This window comes from Oncorhynchus gorbuscha, unplaced genomic scaffold (genome assembly GCF_021184085.1).
Source record: "Oncorhynchus gorbuscha isolate QuinsamMale2020 ecotype Even-year unplaced genomic scaffold, OgorEven_v1.0 Un_scaffold_480, whole genome shotgun sequence".
NCBI classification, from domain to species: Eukaryota; Metazoa; Chordata; class Actinopteri; order Salmoniformes; family Salmonidae; genus Oncorhynchus; species Oncorhynchus gorbuscha.
The window spans coordinates 380,697-401,192 of record NW_025745312.1 but is presented as its reverse complement, the minus strand read 5'-3'; the positions used below and the strand labels follow the sequence as shown (position 1 = coordinate 401,192).

At 46.1% G+C, this 20,496-nt stretch overlaps 1 protein-coding gene across 1 annotated transcript in view; it reads right to left on the bottom strand.

Annotated features, from left to right (window-relative positions):
* Nucleotides 1-20,496, bottom strand: part of LOC124018336 (dedicator of cytokinesis protein 1-like) — a 338,789-nt gene that overhangs the window by 298,429 nt on the left and 19,864 nt on the right. Inside the window, 3 exon segments of the mRNA XM_046333610.1 lie at nucleotides 3,421-3,476; nucleotides 5,029-5,069; nucleotides 5,341-5,424. Coding sequence (XP_046189566.1) covers nucleotides 3,421-3,476; nucleotides 5,029-5,069; nucleotides 5,341-5,424 — 181 coding nt within the window.

The window sequence follows — 20,496 nt, the reverse complement described above, 5'->3', positions numbered from 1 at the left end:
AGGGATGGGTTACACATGATAACAACAGTCAGGGATGGGTTACACATGACAACAACAGCCAGGGATGGGTTACACATGATAACAACAGCCAGGGATGGGTTACACATGATAACAACAGCCAGGGATGGGTTACACATGACAACAACAGCCAGGGATGGGTTACACATGATAACAACAGTCAGGGATGGGTTACACATGATAACAACAGTCAGGGATGGGTTACACATGATAACAACAGTCAGGGATGGGTTACACATGATAACAACAGCCAGGGATGGGTTACACATGATAACAACAGCCAGGGATGGGTTACACATGATAACAACAGCCAGGGATGGATTACACATGACAACAGTCAGGGATGGGTTACACATGATAACAGTCAGGGATGGGTTACACATGATAGCAGTCAGGGATGGGTTACACATGATAACAACAGTCAGGGATGGGTTACACATGACAACAACAGTCAGGGATGGGTTACACATGATAACAACAGTCAGGGATGGGTTACACGTGATAACAGCCAGGGATGGGTTACACATGATAACAACAGCCAGGGATGGGTTACACATGACAACAACAGCCAGGGATGGGTTACACATGATAACAACAGTCAGGGATGGGTTACACATAACAGTCAGGGATGGGTTACACATGATAACAACAGTCAGGGATGGGTTACACATGACAACAACAGTCAGGGATGGGTTACACATGATAACAACAGCCAGGGATGGGTTACACATGATAACAACAGCCAGGGATGGGTTACACATGATAACAACAGCCAGGGATGGATTACACATGACAACAGTCAGGGATGGGTTACACATGATAACAACAGTCAGGGATGGATTACACATGACAACAGTCAGGGATGGGTTACACATGACAACAGTCAGGGATGGGTTACACATGATAGCAGTCAGGGATGGGTTACACATGATAACAACAGTCAGGGATGGGTTACAAATGATAACAACAGTCAGGGATGGGTTACAAATGATAACAACAGCCAGGGATGGGTTACACATGATAACAACAGCCGGGGATGGGTTACACATGATAGCAGTCAGGGATGGGTTACACATGACAGCAGTCAGGGATGGGTTACACATGACAACAGTCAGGGATGGGTTACACATGACAACAACAGTCAGGGATGGGTTACACATGATAACAACAGTCAGGGATGGGTTACACATGACAACAGTCAGGGATGGGTTACACATGATAACAGTCAGGGATGGGTTACACATGATAACAACAGTCAGGGATGGGTTACACATGACAACAACAGTCAGGGATGGGTTACACATGACAACAACAGTCAGGGATGGGTTACACATGACAACAACAGTCAGGGATGGGTTACACATGATAACAACAGCCAGGGATGGATTACACATGATAACAACAGTCAGGGATGGGTTACACATGATAACAACAGTCAGGGATGGGTTACACATAACAACAGTCAGGGATGGGTTACACATGACAACAACAGTCAGGGATGGGTTACACATGACAACAACAGTCAGGGATGGGTTACACATAACAACAGTCAGGGATGGGTTACACATGATAACAACAGTCAGGGATGGGTTACACATGACAACAGTCAGGGATGGGTTACACATGATAGCAGTCAGGGATGGGTTACACATGATAGCAGTCAGGGATGGGTTACACATGATAACAACAGTCAGGGATGGGTTACACATGATAGCAGTCAGGGATGGGTTACACATGATAGCAGTCAGGGAATAGGTAACCTATATGTTATACAGAGTCCTCTACTGTCCCTCTAGAAGAGGTATCCTATATGTCATACAGAGTCCTCTACTGTCCCTCTAGAAGAGGTATCCTATATGTTATACAGAGTCCTCTACTGTCCCTCTAGAAGAGGTATCCTATATGTTATACAGAGTCCTCTACTGTCCCTCTAGAAGAGGTATCCTATATGTTATACAGAGTCCTCTACTGTCCCTCTAGAAGAGGTATCCTATATGTTATACAACGTAATCTATTTTCTGCAGACATACTGCTAAATCTTTAACGTTGTTTGTTTGAAAGCGATATGAGCAGAGTCAGAGTTCTCCCTTCGCTGTGCGAATCATTTTTTAAAAATCAATATTTCACATTACAGAGAGCTCAGTCTAAAACATCTGTTGATCCTGGAGTTTACTGGCATCAAAACTGGATTCTGACTGGTTTTAATTGGAATTCTAATTAGTCCCCCGCTGTGTACTGACTACTACGGCCTTTTAAAACAAAATGTGACGTTTATTTCTGTCAGAAATATCCTCGTCAAAACTACTTTTGAAACTACTTCCTTCAGTTGATTATTTCACAGCTTAAAAGGCTTTTCTAATGTTAGTTGTTCTTCTGAAAATGAAATACTAAAAATGGGACGTGATCTGAATGCTGATTGGTGCAGTGATGCCGTCCAAGAAGCCGTGCATCCAATGAGGAAGGGCCACGTATCACTACGTCAGACCACAACCAAATACTCCACAACCTAGCAGTTACTCATATTCCAGTTTACAGTATCCTCGTCCCAGATCAGATCTCACTAGCCCTGATCCCAGATCAGATCTCACTAGCCCTGATCCCAGATCAGATCTCACTAGCCCTGATCCCAGATCAGATCTCACTAGCCCTGATCCCAGATCAGATCTCACTAGCCCTGATCCCAGATCAGATCTCACTAGCCCTGATCCCAGATCAGATCTCACTAGCCCTGATCCCAGATCAGATCTCACTAGCCCTGATCCCAGATCAGATCTCACTAGCCCTGGTCCCAGATCAGATCTCACTAGCCCTGGTCCCAGATCAGATCTCACTAGCCCTGGTCCCAGATCAGATCTCACTATCCCTGGTCCCAGATCAGATCTCACTATCCCTGGTCCCAGATCAGATCTCACTATCCCTGGTCCCAGATCAGATCTCAATATCCCTGGTCCCAGATCAGATCTCACTATCCCTGATCCCAGATCTGATCTCACTATCCCTGGTCCCAGATCTGATCTCACTATCCCTGGTCCCAGATCTGATCTCACTATCCCTGGTCCCAGATCAGATCTCACTATCCCTGATCCCAGATCAGATCTCACTATCCCTGATCCCAGATCAGATCTCACTATCCCTGATCCCAGATCAGATCTCTTAAGCCTGGTCCCAGATCAGATCTGGAACCACCTTTTCTATACCAGTCCGACTGGAGACCAGGGTTCAATCCCCAGAACCACCTTTTCTAAACGAGTCCGACTGGAGACCGGGGTTCAATCCCCGGAACCACCTTTTCACTCTATTTCTGCCTCCAGCCAGCCTCCCTCATCTGATTCCCATGTCGTCTCAATAAAGTGTCAAAATATCCTTTAAAAAAAAGAAAAAACAAACAGAATCAGCACTGACCCATTGCCTTCAACGGTGGCCTCCTTGAGGTGAATGTAACAAGCAGGAAAGATCCCCTGGAACAGAAGGGGGGAAAGACAGGACACACAATAAATAGATTGATACAGGACAGGCCATGTGAAACCTGGGCTTGTTTAGACTTCAGATTGATACAGGACAGGCCATGTGAAGCCTGGGCTTGTTTAGACTTCAGATTGATACAGGACAGGCCATGTGAAGCCTGGGCTTGTTTAGACTTCAGATTGATACAGGACAGGCCATGTGAAGCCTGGACTTGTTTAGAATTCAGATTGATACAGGACAAACCATGTGAAGCCTGGGCTTGTTTAGACTTCAGATTGATACAGGACAGGCCATGTGAAGCCTGGGCTTGTTTAGACTTCAGATTGATACAGGACAGACCATGTGAAGCCTGGGCTTGTTTAGACTTCAGATTGATACAGGACAGGCCATGTGAAGCCTGGGCTTGTTTAGACTTCAGATTGATACAGGACAGACCATGTGAAGCCTGGGCTTGTTTAGACTTCAGATTGATACAGGACAGGCCATGTGAAGCCTGGGCTTGTTTAGACTTCAGATTGATACAGGACAGGCCATGTGAAGCCTGGGCTTGTTTAGACTTCAGATTGATACAGGACAGACCATGTGAAGCCTGGGCTTGTTTAGACTTCAGATTGATACAGGACAGGCCATGTGAAGCCTGGGCTTGTTTAGACTTCAGATTGATACAGGACAGACCATGTGAAGCCTGGGCTTGTTTAGACTTCAGATTGATACAGGACAGGCCATGTGAAGCCTGGGCTTGTTTAGACTTCAGATTGATACAGGACAGACCATGTGAAGCCTGGGCTTGTTTAGACTTCAGATTGATACAGGACAGGCCATGTGAAGCCTGGGCTTGTTTAGACTTCAGATTGATACAGGACAGGCCATGTGAAGCCTGGGCTTGTTTAGACTTCAGATTGATACAGGACAGGCCATGTGAAGCCTGGGCTTGTTTAGACTTCAGATTGATACAGGACAGGCCATGTGAAGCCTGGGCTTGTTTAGACTTCAGATTGATACAGGACAGACCATGTGAAGCCTGGGCTTGTTTAGACTTCAGATTGATACAGGACAGACCATGTGAAGCCTGGGCTTGTTTAGACTTCAGATTGATACAGGACAGACCATGTGAAGCCTGGGCTTGTTTTGACTTCAGATTGATACAGGACAGACCATGTGAAGCCTGGGCTTGTTTAGACTTCAGATTGATACAGGACAGGCCATGTGAAGCCTGGACTTGTTTTGACTTCAGATTGGTCATTTCATGAGGTTAAATGACAACCAGAGTCCAATGCAATTGTAGAAGGGAAAGAAAAGACACACAAAACACTGAGACAAAAATAATATTTGACTTGTTATCGACGTTACACCATATTCACATCATAGTATATCACATTATGACTAAGAAAAGACTGAGCTCAACTTGTTTAGATTTTAGATGTTGGAATGACGCTCCAGCACTCCTGAAATAGACGAAGGGGACCGCTGAGATGAAACTAAACCGTTTTATAATGTTGCAAAAAATATATAATATAAAATAAAATACAATATATATCAACTCACTTTGTTGGACTTCCTCCTCAGCCTGTGACCTCTGAACCAGCCTGGAGGTGAAGACAACGGGACATATTACACAGCAACAAGGAAACAACACCTGGCATTAGCATCACGCAGAACTGTCATCTCCAAAAACACAACCACGGAGGGGTCACGTCTGAAACATTCTGACAGGGACCACAGATCAGCTACGAGTTTAATGGAGAAATCTACCAAAACTCCTGCGTCACTGAGAACGACAGAATCACCTGCAATTATCCTCGGTAACCTGATAGGGATTGTCGTCACTTAGTGTGCCCTTATAAACGTACAGTATACCTTCATATGTCTCTAGTATGTGGACTGTGTCTCCAATCTGTAGAGACAGCTCCTCGTCTCCACGCACATCGTAATTGTAGATTGCTGAGGGGAGAGAAGAAGAGAAGAGGCTATTAAAAAGGACAGAAAGGAAATAAGACGCGTGGCTCCTGTGTGGCAGGATGGTTGTGTGTCAGGATGGTCGTGTGGCAGGATGGTCGTGTGGCAGGATGGTCGTGTGGCAGGATGGTCGTGTGGCAGGATGGTCGTGTGGCAGGATGGTCGTGTGGCAGGATGGTCGTGTGGCAGGATGGTCGTGTGGCAGGATGGTCGTGTGCCAGGATGGTTGTGTGCCAGGATGGTTGTGTGCCAGGATGGTTGTGTGCCAGGATGGTTGTGTGCCAGGATGGTGGTGTGGCAGGATGGTGGTGTGGCAGGATGGTGGTGTGGCAGGATGGTTGTGTGGCAGGATGGTTGTGTGCCAGGATGGTTGTGTGCCAGGATGGTTGTGTGCCAGGATGGTTGTGTGGATGTCATACTAAAAACATAGCGGCAGCCGAGCTCACAGAACACACTGACACACATCATATCTGCTGCAAACACAGTCATCAACAACCAAGACCACATATGTTCTACCTAACACACACACACACACACACACAACTTGCAATAAGGTTTGGGAGGACTCTACCTCTCCTCTCCTGCTGGGGGAAGGATACCATGCAGGGCCCCCCGGTCGATGGGACTACTTTACCAAGGTGAATGACAGCATCGTTTAAAAAGGGGCCTTGTCACCACAGGTATCCCTCCACCCCACCGGGCGGGTATATGTAACAGAATTAACTTCTGCTGTAGCACAGGGCCAGTGTGGAACAGCATGAATAACCCCAGCTATAACCATCACTTTCTGCTGTAGCACAGGGCTAGTGTGGAACAGCATGAATAACCCCAGCTATAACCATCACTTTCTGCTGTAGCACAGGGCTAGTGTGGAACAGCATGAATAACCCCAGCTATAACCATCACTTTCTGCTGTAGCACAGGGCTAGTGTGGAACAGCATGAATAACCCCAGCTATAACCATCACTTTCTGCTGTAGCACAGGGCTAGTGTGGAACAGCATGAATAACCCCAGCTATAACCATCACTTTCTGCTGTAGCACAGGGCTAGTGTGGAACAGCATGAATAACCCCAGCTATAACCATCACTTTCTGCTGTAGCACAGGGCCAGTGTGGAACAGCGTGAATAACCCCAGCTATAACCATCACAGCACAACGCTTTCGCACGATCACACACGGATCAAACTCCCTTAAAATAACCCCAGCTCTAACTCACAGAAACACACAACATCTAATACCCCTCGATAACTAACACAACGCTCTGCAGAAACACACAACTTCTAATACCCCTCGATAACTAACACAGCGCTCTGCTCTGCAGAAACACACAACATCTAATATCCCTCGACAACTAACACAACGCTCTGCTCTGCTCTACAGAAACACACAACATCTAATACCTCTCGATAACTAACACAACGCTCTGCAGAAACACACAACATCTAATACCCCTCGATAACTAACACAACGCTCTGCTCTGCAGAAACACACAACATCTAATACCCCTCGACAACTAACACAACGCTCTGCTCTGCTCTACAGAAACACACAACATCTAATACCTCTCGATAACTAACACAACGCTCTGCTCTGCAGAAACACACAACATCTAATACCCCTCGACAACTAACACAACGCTCTGCTCTACCCCACAGAAACACACAACATCTAATACCCCTCGATAACTAACACAACGCTCTGCTCTACAGAAACACACAACATCTAATACCCCTCGATAACTAACACAACGCTCTGCTCTACAGAAACACACAACATCTAATACCCCTCGATAACTAACACAACGCTCTGCTCTACCCCACAGAAACACACAACATCTAATACCCCTCGATAACTAACACAACGCTCTGCTCTACAGAAACACACAACATCTAATACCCCTCGATAACTAACACAACGCTCTGCTCTACAGAAACACACAACATCTAATACCCCTCGACAACTAACACAACGCTCTGCTCTACAGAAACACACAACATCTAATACCCCTCGACAACTAACACAACGCTCTGCTCTACAGAAACACACAACATCTAATACCCCTCGATAACTAACACAACGCTCTGCTCTACAGAAACACACAACATCTAATACCCCTCGACAACTAACACAACGCTCTGCTCTGCTCTACAGAAACACACAACATCTAATACCCCTCGATAACTAACAACGCTCTGCTCTACAGAAACACACAACATCTAATACCCCTCGATAACTAACACAACGCTCTGCTCTGCTCTACAGAAACACACAACATCTAATACCCCTCGATAACTAACAACGCTCTGCTCTGCCCCACAGAAACACACAACATCTAATACCCCTCGATAACTAACACAACGCTCTGCTCTACAGAAACACACAACATCTAATACCCCTCAATAACTAACACAACGTTCTGCTCCACAGAAACACACAACATCTAATACCCCTCGATAACTAACAACGCTCTGCTCTACAGAAACACACAACATCTAATATCCCTCGATAACTAACACAACGCTCTGCTCTACAGAAACACACAACATCTAATACCCCTCGATAACTAACACAACGCTCTGCTCTACCCCACAGAAACACACAACATCTAATACCCCTCGATAACTAACACAACGCTCTGCTCTACAGAAACACACAACATCTAATACCCCTCGATAACTAACACAACGCTCTGCTCTACAGAAACACACAACATCTAATACCCCTCGATAACTAACACAACGCTCTGCTCTACAGAAACACACAACATCTAATACCCCTCGATAACTAACAACGCTCTGCTCTACAGAAACACACAACATCTAATACCCCTCGATAACTAACACAACACTCTGCTCCACAGAAACACACAACATCTAATACCCCTCGATAACTAACAACGCTCTGCTCTACAGAAACACACAACATCTAATACCCCTCGATAACTAACACAACACTCTGCTCTACAGAAACACACAACATCTAATACCCCTCGATAACTAACACAACGCTCTGCTCTACCCCACAGAAACACACATCATCTAATACCCCTCGATAACTAACACAACGCTCTGCTCTACCCCACAGAAACACACAACATCTAATACCCCTCGATAACTAACACAACGCTCTGCTCTACCCCACAGAAACACACAACATCTAATACCCCTCGATAACTAACACAACGCTCTGCTCTACAGAAACACACAACATCTAATACCCCTCGATAACTAACACAACGCTCTGCTCTACAGAAACACACAACATCTAATACCCCTCGATAACTAACACAACGCTCTGCTCTACAGAAACACACAACATCTAATACCCCTCGATAACTAACACAACACTCTGCTCTACAGAAACACACAACATCTAATACCCCTCGATAACTAACACAACACTCTGCTCCACAGAAACACACAACATCTAATACCCCTCGATAACTAACAACGCTCTGCTCTACAGAAACACACAACATCTAATACCCCTCGATAACTAACACAACACTCTGCTCCACAGAAACACACAACATCTAATACCCCTCGATAACTAACACAACACTCTGCTCCACAGAAACACACAACATCTAATACCCCTCGATAACTAACACAACACTCTGCTCCACAGAAACACACAACATCTAATACCCCTCGATAACTAACAACGCTCTGCTCTACCCCACAGAAACACACAACATCTAATACCCCTCGATAACTAACACAACGCTCTGCTCTACCCCACAGAAACACACAAACCTAACACACCAAAACTCAGCTGAGGCCTAGCGAAGCCAACAGCCTTTCTCCAGTGTCCGCAGTGAGTCCGGTAACTTGTCACTATAATTGAATAAGATAGCCCTATCACAGTAGAATAACAAAATGTGGACAGCTACAGCTGTGTCAGTCACAGCATGCACACTGACACAATCTAATTATCAACACAAAATCATTACACCTTATTGGTGGGAAAGAAGCTCAGACACAGAACAGAAACTGTGATAATTATAGTTTTACACCTGGTTTGACCGAAGAGGGGGGGGGGGGCACAGAGAGAGAGAGGCAGAGAATCCCCTACCAGATACCTCACTGTGACTGGGTTTCAACAATGGGAGGTCATTTTCCACTTGTCAAAAGCACCACCGCAGGGGTCTGACTGGCCAGAGAAAAGATCTGATCAACTGAAAGAGAAAATAGTCTTCAACTCTATCAGTCCATTACTGCACTGACACAGAGACAGGTGCCAGAGGGAGTAGGAGACAGGTGCCAGAGGGAGTAGGAGACAGGTGCCAGAGGGAGGAGGAGACAGGTGCCAGAGGGAGGAGGAGACAGGTGCCAGAGGGAGGAGGAGACAGGTGCCAGAGGGAGGAGGAGACAGGTGCCAGAGGGAGGAGGAGACAGGTGCCAGAGGGAGGAGGAGACAGGTGCCAGAGGGAGGAGGAGACAGGTGCCAGAGGGAGGAGGAGACAGGTGCCAGAGGGAGGAGAGACAGGTGCCAGAGGGAGTAGAGACAGGTGACATACTCAGTGACGTATTCAGTAATACCAGCACTGAACACAAGGGGCGCCATTTTAGAAGCCCAGAGCCTCTGGAATAAGAAGGTTAGCAATGCTAACACGTTACAATCCCATAGAGAATGCTAACTAAATGGTAACATGTTAAAATCCCATAGAGAATGCTAACTAAATGCTAACATGTTAATATCCCATAGAGAATGCTAACTAAATGCTAACATGTTAATATCCCATAGAGAATGCTGACTAAATGCTAACATGTTAAAAATCCTATAAGAGAATGCTAACTAAATGCTAACATGTTAATATCCCATAGAGAATGCTAACTAAATGCTAACATGTTGAAAATCCTATAAGAGAATGCTAACCAAATGCTAACGAGCACATTGCGAAAATTTTATAAATTCGCAGACCTAAACTACAGTATTTGCTGGACAGACATCCCAACTCAAAGTTATAGAAGTTACCAATAGGCACCCTATTCCCTATTCCCTATAGTGCACACTACTTCTGACTAGGGCCCTATAGGGTTCTGATCAAGTGTAGTGCACACAGTAATAGGGGAGGAGAGTTCCATTTGGGAAGCAGACACTGTGTTCAATAAATACACGTCCTTTAGTTACTGTGTGTTCTGCAATGTAAAGCCTGAGTCACCCACTTCCTTTAGTTCCTGTGTGTTCTGCAATGTAAAGCCTGAGTCATCCACTTCCTTTAGTTACTGTATGTTCTGCAATGTAAAGCCTGAGTCATCCACGTCCTTTAGTTACTGTGTGTTCTGCAATGTAAAGCCTGAGTCATCCACTTCCTTTAGTTACTGAATGTTCTGCAATGTAAAGCCTGAGTCATCCACTTCCTTTAGTTACTGTGTGTTCTGCAATGTAAAGCCTGAGTCATCCACTTCCTTTAGTTACTGTGTGTTCTGCAATGTAAAGCCTGAGTCATCCACTTCCTTTAGTTACTGAATGTTCTGCAATGTAAAGCCTGAGTCATCCACTTCCTTTAGTTACTGATGTTCTGCAATGTAAAGCCTGAGTCATCCACTTCCTTTAGTTACTGATGTTCTGCAATGTAAAGCCTGAGTCATCCACTTCCTTTAGTTACTGTATGTTCTGAGTCATCCACTTCCTTTAGTTACTGTATGTTCTGCAATGTTCCCTAAAGCACAGAGGGTAGAGACAGCAGACAGACACTACCTGGTCCACAACCTTTTCACACAGTAATGTCTCCGGTGTGAGTCCTAAAATGACACCATAGTCCCTATATAGTGCACTCCAGGCCATTTGGGAAGCAGGCTCAGTGTTTGCTGCCAGAACAGTAATGGATGGAGGTTTGTACCTGCAGAGAGTCTGAGCTGCTCCATGGTCTCTGATGAGATGGGTAGAAGTGTTTTTTTTTAAACCCTGTCAATCTGCAGCTAATTCTCCAACTCACTTACTGACTGATACACCTGGCTGAGTTAGGCAATCAAAAAGTGGAACCACGGACCCTGGAGGAGGGTCTCAGGCACTGAGAATGACGAGGAGTTAGACCCTTAAAGCTGTGCTAAGTTCCAGTCCTGACTTCTCTATGTTTTCTTCTCTAACAAGCTACTGTGTTCAGAATCTCTGATCTTAGAAACACAAAGTTCCCAGTCCTAACTGTACCATGTAAAGGGCCCAGTCCTAACAGTGGTCCCAACTGTGCCGTGTAAAGGTCCCGGTCCCAACTGTGCCGTGTAAAGGTCCCGGTCCCAACTGTGCCGTGTAAAGGTCCCGGTCCCAACTGTGCCGTGTAAAGGTCCCGGTCCCAACTGTGCCGTGTAAAGGTCCCGGTCCCAACTGTGCCGTGTAAAGGTCCCGGTCCCAACTGTGCCGTGTAAAGGTCCCGGTCCCAACTGTGCCGTGTAAAGGTCCCGGTCCCAACTGTGCCGTGTAAAGGTCCCGGTCCCAACTGTGCCGTGTAAAGGTCCCGGTCCCAACTGTGCTCCTCCTCTGCTATGTAAAGGTCCCAGTCCTAACTGTGCTATGTAAATCCCCAGTCCTAACTGTGCCATGGAAAGTCCCCAGTCCTAACTGTGCTCCTCCTATACTATGTAAAGGTCCCAGTCCCAACTGTGCCATGTAAAGTTCCCAGTCCTAACTGTGCTCCTCCTATACTATGTAAAGGTCCCGGTCCCAACTGTGCCGTGTAAAGGTCCCGGTCCCAACTGTACCATGTAAAGTTCCCAGTCCTAACTACGCCATGTAAAGTTCCCAGTCCTAACTGTGCTCCTCCTATACTATATAAAGGTCCCGGTCCCAACTGTGCCGTGTAAAGGTCCCGGTCCCAACTGTACCATGTAAAGTTCCCAGTCCTAACTACACCACGACTCCATTTTGCTGATCCCTGCCTACAGACAGAAATTAAAACAAGAGGCTCCCACGCTGAGGTCTGTCCAACGCTGGTCAGAACAAGCTGACTCTACACTCCAAGACTGCTTCCATCACGTGGACTGGGACATGTTTCGTATTGCGTCAGATGGGAATATTGACGAATACGCTGATTCGGTGTGCGAGTTCATTAGAACGTGCGTCGAAGATGTCGTTCCCATAGCAACGATAAAAACATTCCCTAACCAGAAACCGTGGATTGATGGCAGCATTCGCGTGAAACTGAAAGCGCGAACCACTGCTTTTAATCAGGGCAAGGTGTCTGGCAACATGACTGAATACAAACAGTGCAGCTATTCCCTCCGTAAGGCTATCAAACAAGCTAAGCGTCAGTACAGAGACAAAGTGGAATCTCAATTCAATGGCTCAGACACAAGAGGCATGTGGCAGGGTCTACAGTCAATCACGGACTACAAGATGAAATCCAGCCCAGTCACGGACCAGGATGTCTTGCTCCCAGGCAGACTAAATAACTTTTTGCCCGCTTTGAGGACAATACAGTGCCACTGACACGGCCTGCAACGGAAACATGCAGTCTCTCCTTCACTGCAGCCGAGGTGAGTAAGACATTTAAACGTGTTAACCCTCGCAAGGCTGCAGGCCCAGACGGCATCCCCAGCCGCGCCCTCCGAGCATGCGCAGACCAGCTGGCCGGTGTGTTTACGGACATATTCAATCAATCCCTATACCAGTCTGCTGTTCCCACATGCTTCAAGAGGGCCACCATTGTTCCTGTTCCCAAGAAAGCTAAGGTAACTGAGCTAAACGACTACCGCCCCGTAGCACTCACTTCCGTCATCATGAAGTGCTTTGAGAGACTAGTCAAGGACCATATCACCTCCACCCTACCTGACACCCTAGACCCACTCCAATTTGCTTACCGCCCAAATAGGTCCACAGACGATGCAATCTCAACCACACTGCACACTGCCCTAACCCACCTGGACAAGAGGAATACCTATGTGAGAATGCTGTTCATCGACTACAGCTCGGCATTCAACACCATAGTACCCTCCAAGCTCGTCATCAAGCTCGAGACCCTGGGTCTCGACCCCGCCCTGTGCAGCTGGGTACTGGACTTCCTGACGGGCCGCCCCCAGGTGGTGAGGGTAGGCAACAACATCTCCTCCCCGCTGATCCTCAACACGGGGGCCCCACAAGGGTGCGTTCTGAGCCCTCTCCTGTACTCCCTGTTCACCCACGACTGCGTGGCCACGCACGCCTCCAACTCAATCATCAAGTTTGCGGACGACACAACAGTGGTAGGCTTGATTACCAACAACGACGAGACGGCCTACAGGGAGGAGGTGAGGGCCCTTGGAGTGTGGTGTCAGGAAAATAACCTCACACTCAACGTCAACAAAACTAAGGAGATGATTGTGGACTTCAGGAAACAGCAGAGGGAACACCCCCTATCCACATCGATGGAACAGTAGTGGAGAGGGTAGCTAGTTTTAAGTTCCTCGGCATACACATCACAGACAAACTGAATTGGTCCACTCACACTGACAGCGTCGTGAAGAAGGCGCAGCAGCGCCTATTCAACCTCAGGAGGCTGAAAAATTAGGCTTGTCACCAAAAGCACTCACAAACTTCTACAGATGCACAATCGAGAGCATCCTGGCGGGCTGTATCACCGCCTGGTACGGCAACTGCTCCGCCCTCAACCGTAAGGCTCTCCAGAGGGTAGTGAGGACTGCACAACGCATCACCGGGGCAAACTACCTGCCCTCCAGGACACCTACACCACCCGTTGTTACAGGAAGGCCATAAAGATCATCAAGGACATCAACCACCCGAACCACTGCCTGTTCACCCCGCTATCATCCAGAAGGCGAGGTCAGTACAGGTGCATCAAAGCTGGGACCGAGAGAGACTGAAAAACAGCTTCTATCTCAAGGCCATCAGACTGTTAAATAGCCACCACTAACATTGAGTGGCTGCTGCCAACACACTGTCATTGACACTGACCCAACTCCAGCCATTTTAATAATGGGAATTGATGGAAATGATGTAAATATATCACTAGCCACTTTAAACAATGCTACCTTATATAATGTTACTTACCCTACATTATTCATCTCATATGCATATGTATATACTGTACTCTACAACATCGACTGCATCCTTATGTAACACATGTATCACTAGCCACTTTAACTATGCCACTTTGTTTACTTTGTCTACACACTCATCTCATATGTATATACTGTACTCGATACCATCTACTGTATGCTGCTCTGTACCATCACTCATTCATATATCCTTATGTACATGTTCCTTATCCCCTTACACTGTGTATAAGACAGTTTTTTTTGGAATTGTTAGTTAGATTACTTGTTGGTTATCACTGCATTGTCGGAACTAGAAGCACAAGCATTTCGCTACACTCGCATTAACATCTGCTAACCATGTGTATGTGACAAATAAAATTTGATTTGATTTGATTTAAAGGTCCCAGTCCTAACTACGCCATGTAAAGGTCCCAGTCCTAACTGTGCTCCTCCTATACTATGTAAAGTTCCCAGTCCTAACTGTGCTCCTCCTCTGCTATGTAAAGTTCCCAGTCCTAACTGTGCTATGTGAAGTAGAGGTCGACCGACTAATCGGAATGGCCGATAAATTAGGGACGATTTCAAGTTTTCATAACAATTGGAAATATGTATTTTTGGGTGCCAATTGTTTTGTTTATACCTTTATTTAACAAGTCAGTTAAGAACACATTCTTAACTGAGGAACGGTGGGTTAACTGCCTCGTTCAGGGGCACAACGACAGATTTTCACCTTGTCCGCTCGGGGGATCCAATCTTGCAACCTTACAGTTAACTAGTCCAACGCAATAACGACCTGCCTCTCTCTCGTTGCACTCCACAGGGAGACTGCCTGTTATGCAAATGCAGTAAGCCAAGGTAAGCTGCTAGCTAGCATTAAACTTATCTTATAAAAAACAATCAATCATAATCACTAGTTAACTACACATGGTTGATGATATTACTAGATATTATCTAGCGTGTCCTGCGTTGCGTATAATCTGACTGAGCATACAAGCATACAAGTATCTAAGTATCTGACTGAGCGGTGATAGGCAGAAGCAGGTCTGTAAACATTCAAACAGCACTTTCTTGCATTTTGCCAGCAGCTCTTCATTGTGCATCAAGCATTGCGCTGTTTATGACTTCAAGCCTATTAACTCCCGAGATGAGGCTGGTGTAAACGAAGTGAAATGGCTAGCTAGTTAGCGCGCGCCAATAGCGTTTCAAACGGCACTCGCTCTGAGCCTTCTAGTAGTTGTTCCCCTTGCTCTGCATGGGTTGCTGGTTCGAGCCCAGGGAGGAGCGAGGAGAGGGACGGAAGCTATACTGTTACACTGGCAATACTAAAGTGCTTATAAGAACATCCAATAGTCAAAGGTAAATGAAATACAAATGTTATAGAGGGAAATAGTCCTATAATTCCTATAATAACTACAACCTAAATCTTCTTACCTGGGAATATTGAAGACTCATGTTAAAAGGAACCACCAGCTTTCATATGTTCTCATGTTCTGAGCAAGGAACTGAAACGTTAGCTTTCTTACATGGCACATATTGCACTTTTACTTTCTTCTCCAACACTTTGTTTTTGCATTATTTAAACCAAATTGAACATGTTTCATTATTTATTTGAGGCTAAATTGATTTTATTGATGTATTATATTAAGTTAAAATAAGTTTTCATTCAGTATTGTTGTAATTGTCATTATTACAAATAAAGAAAAATTGTCCGATGAAATCGGTATTGGCTTTTTTGGTCCTACAATAATCGGTATCGAAAAATCATAATCGTCCGACCTCTAATTAGCATAGTAAACAGGGCTAGTCTTCACACTATCGATTCTAGCAGAATGGAACAGTCAGAGCCTCACAGACAGGATTCAAGGCTGTGATCAATCTTTGGACTGACACAAGAGACAGAGATATTGAGAAGAGACAGAGATAACGAGAAGAGACAGAGATAACGAGAAGAGACAGAGATAACGAGACAAGAGACAGAGATAACGAGACGAGACAGAGATAACGAGAAGAGACAGAGATAACGAGAAGAGACAGAGATAACGAGAAGAGACAGAGATAACGAGAAGAGACAGAGATAACGAGAAGAGACAGAGATAACGAGAAGAGACAGAGATAACGAGAAGAGACAGAGATAAGAGAAGAGACAGAGATAACGAGAAGAGACAGAGATAACGAGAAGAGACAGAGATAACGAGAAGAGACAGAGATAACGAGAAGAGACAGAGATAACGAGAAGAGACAGAGATAACGAGAAGAGACAGAGATAACGAGAAGAGACAGAGATAACGAGAAGAGACAGAGATAACGAGAAGAGACAGAGATAACGAGAAGAGACAGAGATAACGAGAAGAGACAGAGATAACGAGAAGAGACAGAGATAACGAGAAGAGACAGAGATAACGAGAAGAGACAGAGATAACGAGAAGAGACAGAGATAACGAGAAGAGACAGAGATAACGAGAAGAGACAGAGATAACGAGAAGAGACAGAGATAATGAGACAAGAGATTAAAGTGAAGCGTCCCGTCTGCCTCACAGACTTGTACGTCTGGGATCAATACGACACCCCGTAGACACACAGACAAGGTCACGCGTTTATTATGTAAGTCCAGTCTGCTTTCTGACGTGCCTCTGATAACGCCTACGCCGGACTGGGAGACTAGCTAGCGAACAGTCTTCAGAGACAGAGGAGCAGCACACAGGTCGGCCTGCATTAATGTGGGGGGCTTTCCTCAGACAGACAGAGACAGGAGAATAGCTGCATAGTGAACAAACAGCAATATTTCATAAATCTATTGGAGAGAGGAGGCTGGGCTAGTCTTCACAGACACCATGTCTCATGGGTTGAGAAGTCAGAAGTCTGACAAGAAAGGTGAGAGAGTAATGGCATCCTCCCACACGGTTCTGGGAAAATCTAGAGTAAGGCTAATGAGCGGCATCATCCATAGGGCTGAATCTGGAGCACGGTAGAAGGAGGGATGATTCCCCTTATTCATGTTGAATAGAGTTCTATAGGGCTGAATCTGGAGCACGGTAGGAGGGATGATTCCCCTTATTCATGTTGAATAGAGTTCTATAGGGCTGAATCTGGAGCACGGTAGAAGGAGGGATGATTCCCCTTATTCATGTTGAATAGAGTTCTATAGGGCTGAATCTGGAGCACGGTAGAAGGAGGGATGATTCCCCTTATTCATGTTGAATAGAGTTCTATAGGGCTGAATCTGGAGCACGGTAGAAGGAGGGATGATTCCCCTTATTCATGTTGAATAGAGTTCTATAGGGCTGAATCTGGAGCACGGTTTGAAGGAGGGATGATTCCCCTTATTCATGTTGAATAGAGTTCTATAGGGCTGAATCTGGAACACAGTTAATTGTGGACAGGATAGTCTTTCGCCCAACTTTCAAGGGGCTAAATGTTGAACAGCCTGGAATCCAAACAGATGTGCTGGTGAAACAGAGTCTATCAGCTTGGATTCCAGGCTAGTCGAACTGTGGAAACCACACTGGGTGGTATTGAGTCACAACTGCGCAGCAGTAATGTTGTTGTTTGAGGTGGATAATGGATTGTTTCCCACAGGAGGAGTACATCAATAACATACAACTTAGAATAACAAGATGCATATTCATCTTGTTAAATAAATCAAAAAGAGGGTTTATGATTTATTTTGTTAAAGACAATCCCATTACAAATATGTAAATCAACACTAACAACTTTGTTTCACGACACCTTATGTGAAAAGAGAGCAGCAAAGTCATGAGATGTGCACCCTGGTTAATAACATCACTCCCTCTGTCGGTATTTCATTAGTAATCCTGGGAGGAAATTAGCCATAGCAATGAATTAATCTGGCTTCGCAATTGCATTGGAAGGTTTTACCAGGCCAGGTAGAGGAGGCATTGGAGGCCAGGTAGAGGAGGGATTGGAAGGTTTTAACAGGCTTGGTAGAGGAGGCATTGGAAGGTTTTAACAGGCTTGGTAGAGGAGGCATTGGAAGGTTTTACCAGGCCAGGTAGAGGAGGCATTGGAAGGTTTTAACAGGCCAGGTAGAGGAGGCATTGGAGGCCAGGTAGAGGAGGCATTGGAAGGTTTTACCAGGCCAGGTAGAGGAGGCATTGGAAGGTTTTAACAGGCCAGGTAGAGGAGGCATTGGAGGCCAGGTAGAGGAGGGATTGGAAGGTTTTAACAGGCTTGGTAGAGGAGGCATTGGAAGGTTTTAACAGGCCAGGTAGAGGAGGCATTGGAGGCCAGGTAGAGGAGGGATTGGAAGGTTTTAACAGGCCAGGTAGAGGAGGCATTGGAAGGTTTTAACAGGCCAGGTAGAGGAGGCATTGGAGGCCAGGTAGAGGAGGGATTGGAAGGTTTTAACAGGCTTGGTAGAGGAGGCATTGGAAGGTTTTAACAGGCCAGGTAGAGGAGGCATTGGAGGCCAGGTAGAGGAGGGATTGGAAGGTTTTAACAGGCTTGGTAGAGGAGGCATTGGAAGGTTTTAACAGGCCAGGTAGAGGAGGCATTGGAGGCCAGGTAGAGGAGGCATTGGAGGCCAGGTAGAGGAGGGATTGGAGGCCAGGTAGAGGAGGGATTGGAAGGTTTTAACAGGCCAGGTAGAGGAGGCATTGGAGGCCAGGTAGAGGAGGGATTGGAAGGTTTTAACAGGCCAGGTAGAGGAGGCATTGGAGGCCAGGTAGAGGAGGGATTGGAAGGTTTTAACAGGCCAGGTAGAGGAGGCATTGGAGGCCAGGTAGAGGAGGGATTGGAAAATTAACAGGCCAGGTAGAGGAGGCATTGGAAGGTTTTAACAGGCCAGGTAGAGGAGGCATTGGAGGCCAGGTAGAGGAGGGATTGGAAGGTTTTAACAGGCCAGGTAGAGGAGGCATTGGAGGCCAGGTAGAGGAGGGATTGGAAAGTTAACAGGCCAGGTAGAGGAGGCATTGGAAGGTTTTAACAGGCCAGGTAGAGGAGGCATTGGAGGCCAGGTAGAGGAGGGATTGGAAAATTAACAGGCCAGGTAGAGGAGGCATTGGAAGGTTTTAACAGGCCAGGTAGAGGAGGCATTGGAGGCCAGGTAGAGGAGGGATTGGAAAATTAACAGGCCAGGTAGAGGAGGCATTGGAAGGTTTTAACAGGCCAGGTAGAGGAGGCATTGGAGGCCAGGTAGAGGAGGGATTGGAAAATTAACAGGCCAGGTAGAGGAGGCATTGGAAGGTTTTAACAGGCCAGGTAGAGGAGGCATTGGAGGCCAGGTAGAGGAGGGATTGGAAAATTAACAGGCCAGGTAGAGGAGGCATTGGAAGGTTTTAACAGGCTTGGCAGAGGAGGCATTGGAGGCCAGGTAGAGGAGGCATTGGAGGCCAGGTAGAGGAGGCATTGGAAGGTTTTAACAGGCTTGGCAGAGGAGGCATTGGAGGCCAGGTAGAGGAGGTATTGGAAGGTTTTAACAGGCCAGGTAGAGGAGGCATTGGAGGCCAGGTAGAGGAGGTATTGGAAGGTTTTAACAGGCCAGGTAGAGGAGGCATTGGAGGCCAGGTAGAGGAGGGATTGGAAGGTTTTAACAGGCCAGGTAGAGGAGGCATTGGAAGGTTTTAACAGGCTTGGCAGAGGAGGCATTGGAGGCCAGGTAGAGGAGGGATTGGAAGGTTTTAACAGGCCAGGTAGAGGAGGCATTGGAGGCCAGGTAGAGGAGGCATTGGAAGGTTTTAACAGGCTTGGCAGAGGAGGCATTGGAGGCCAGGTAGAGGAGGTATTGGAAGGTTTTAACAGGCTCGGTAGACGCCCAATTTTTCAGTTTTTGATTTGTTAAATAAGTTTGAAATATCCAATAAATGTCGTTCCACTTCATGATTGTGTCCCACTTGTTGTTGATTCTTCAGAAAAAATACAGTTTTATATCTTTATGTTTGAAGCCTAAAATGTGGCAAAAGGTCGCAAAGTTCAAGGGGGCCGAATACTTTCGCAAAGGCACTGTATATCTGTCATGCTGGTAACCAGGTCTCTACTAAACAGACAGAGACTATATATATCTGTCATGCTGGTAACCAGGTCTCTACTAAACAGACAGAGACTATATATATCTGTCATGCTGGTAAC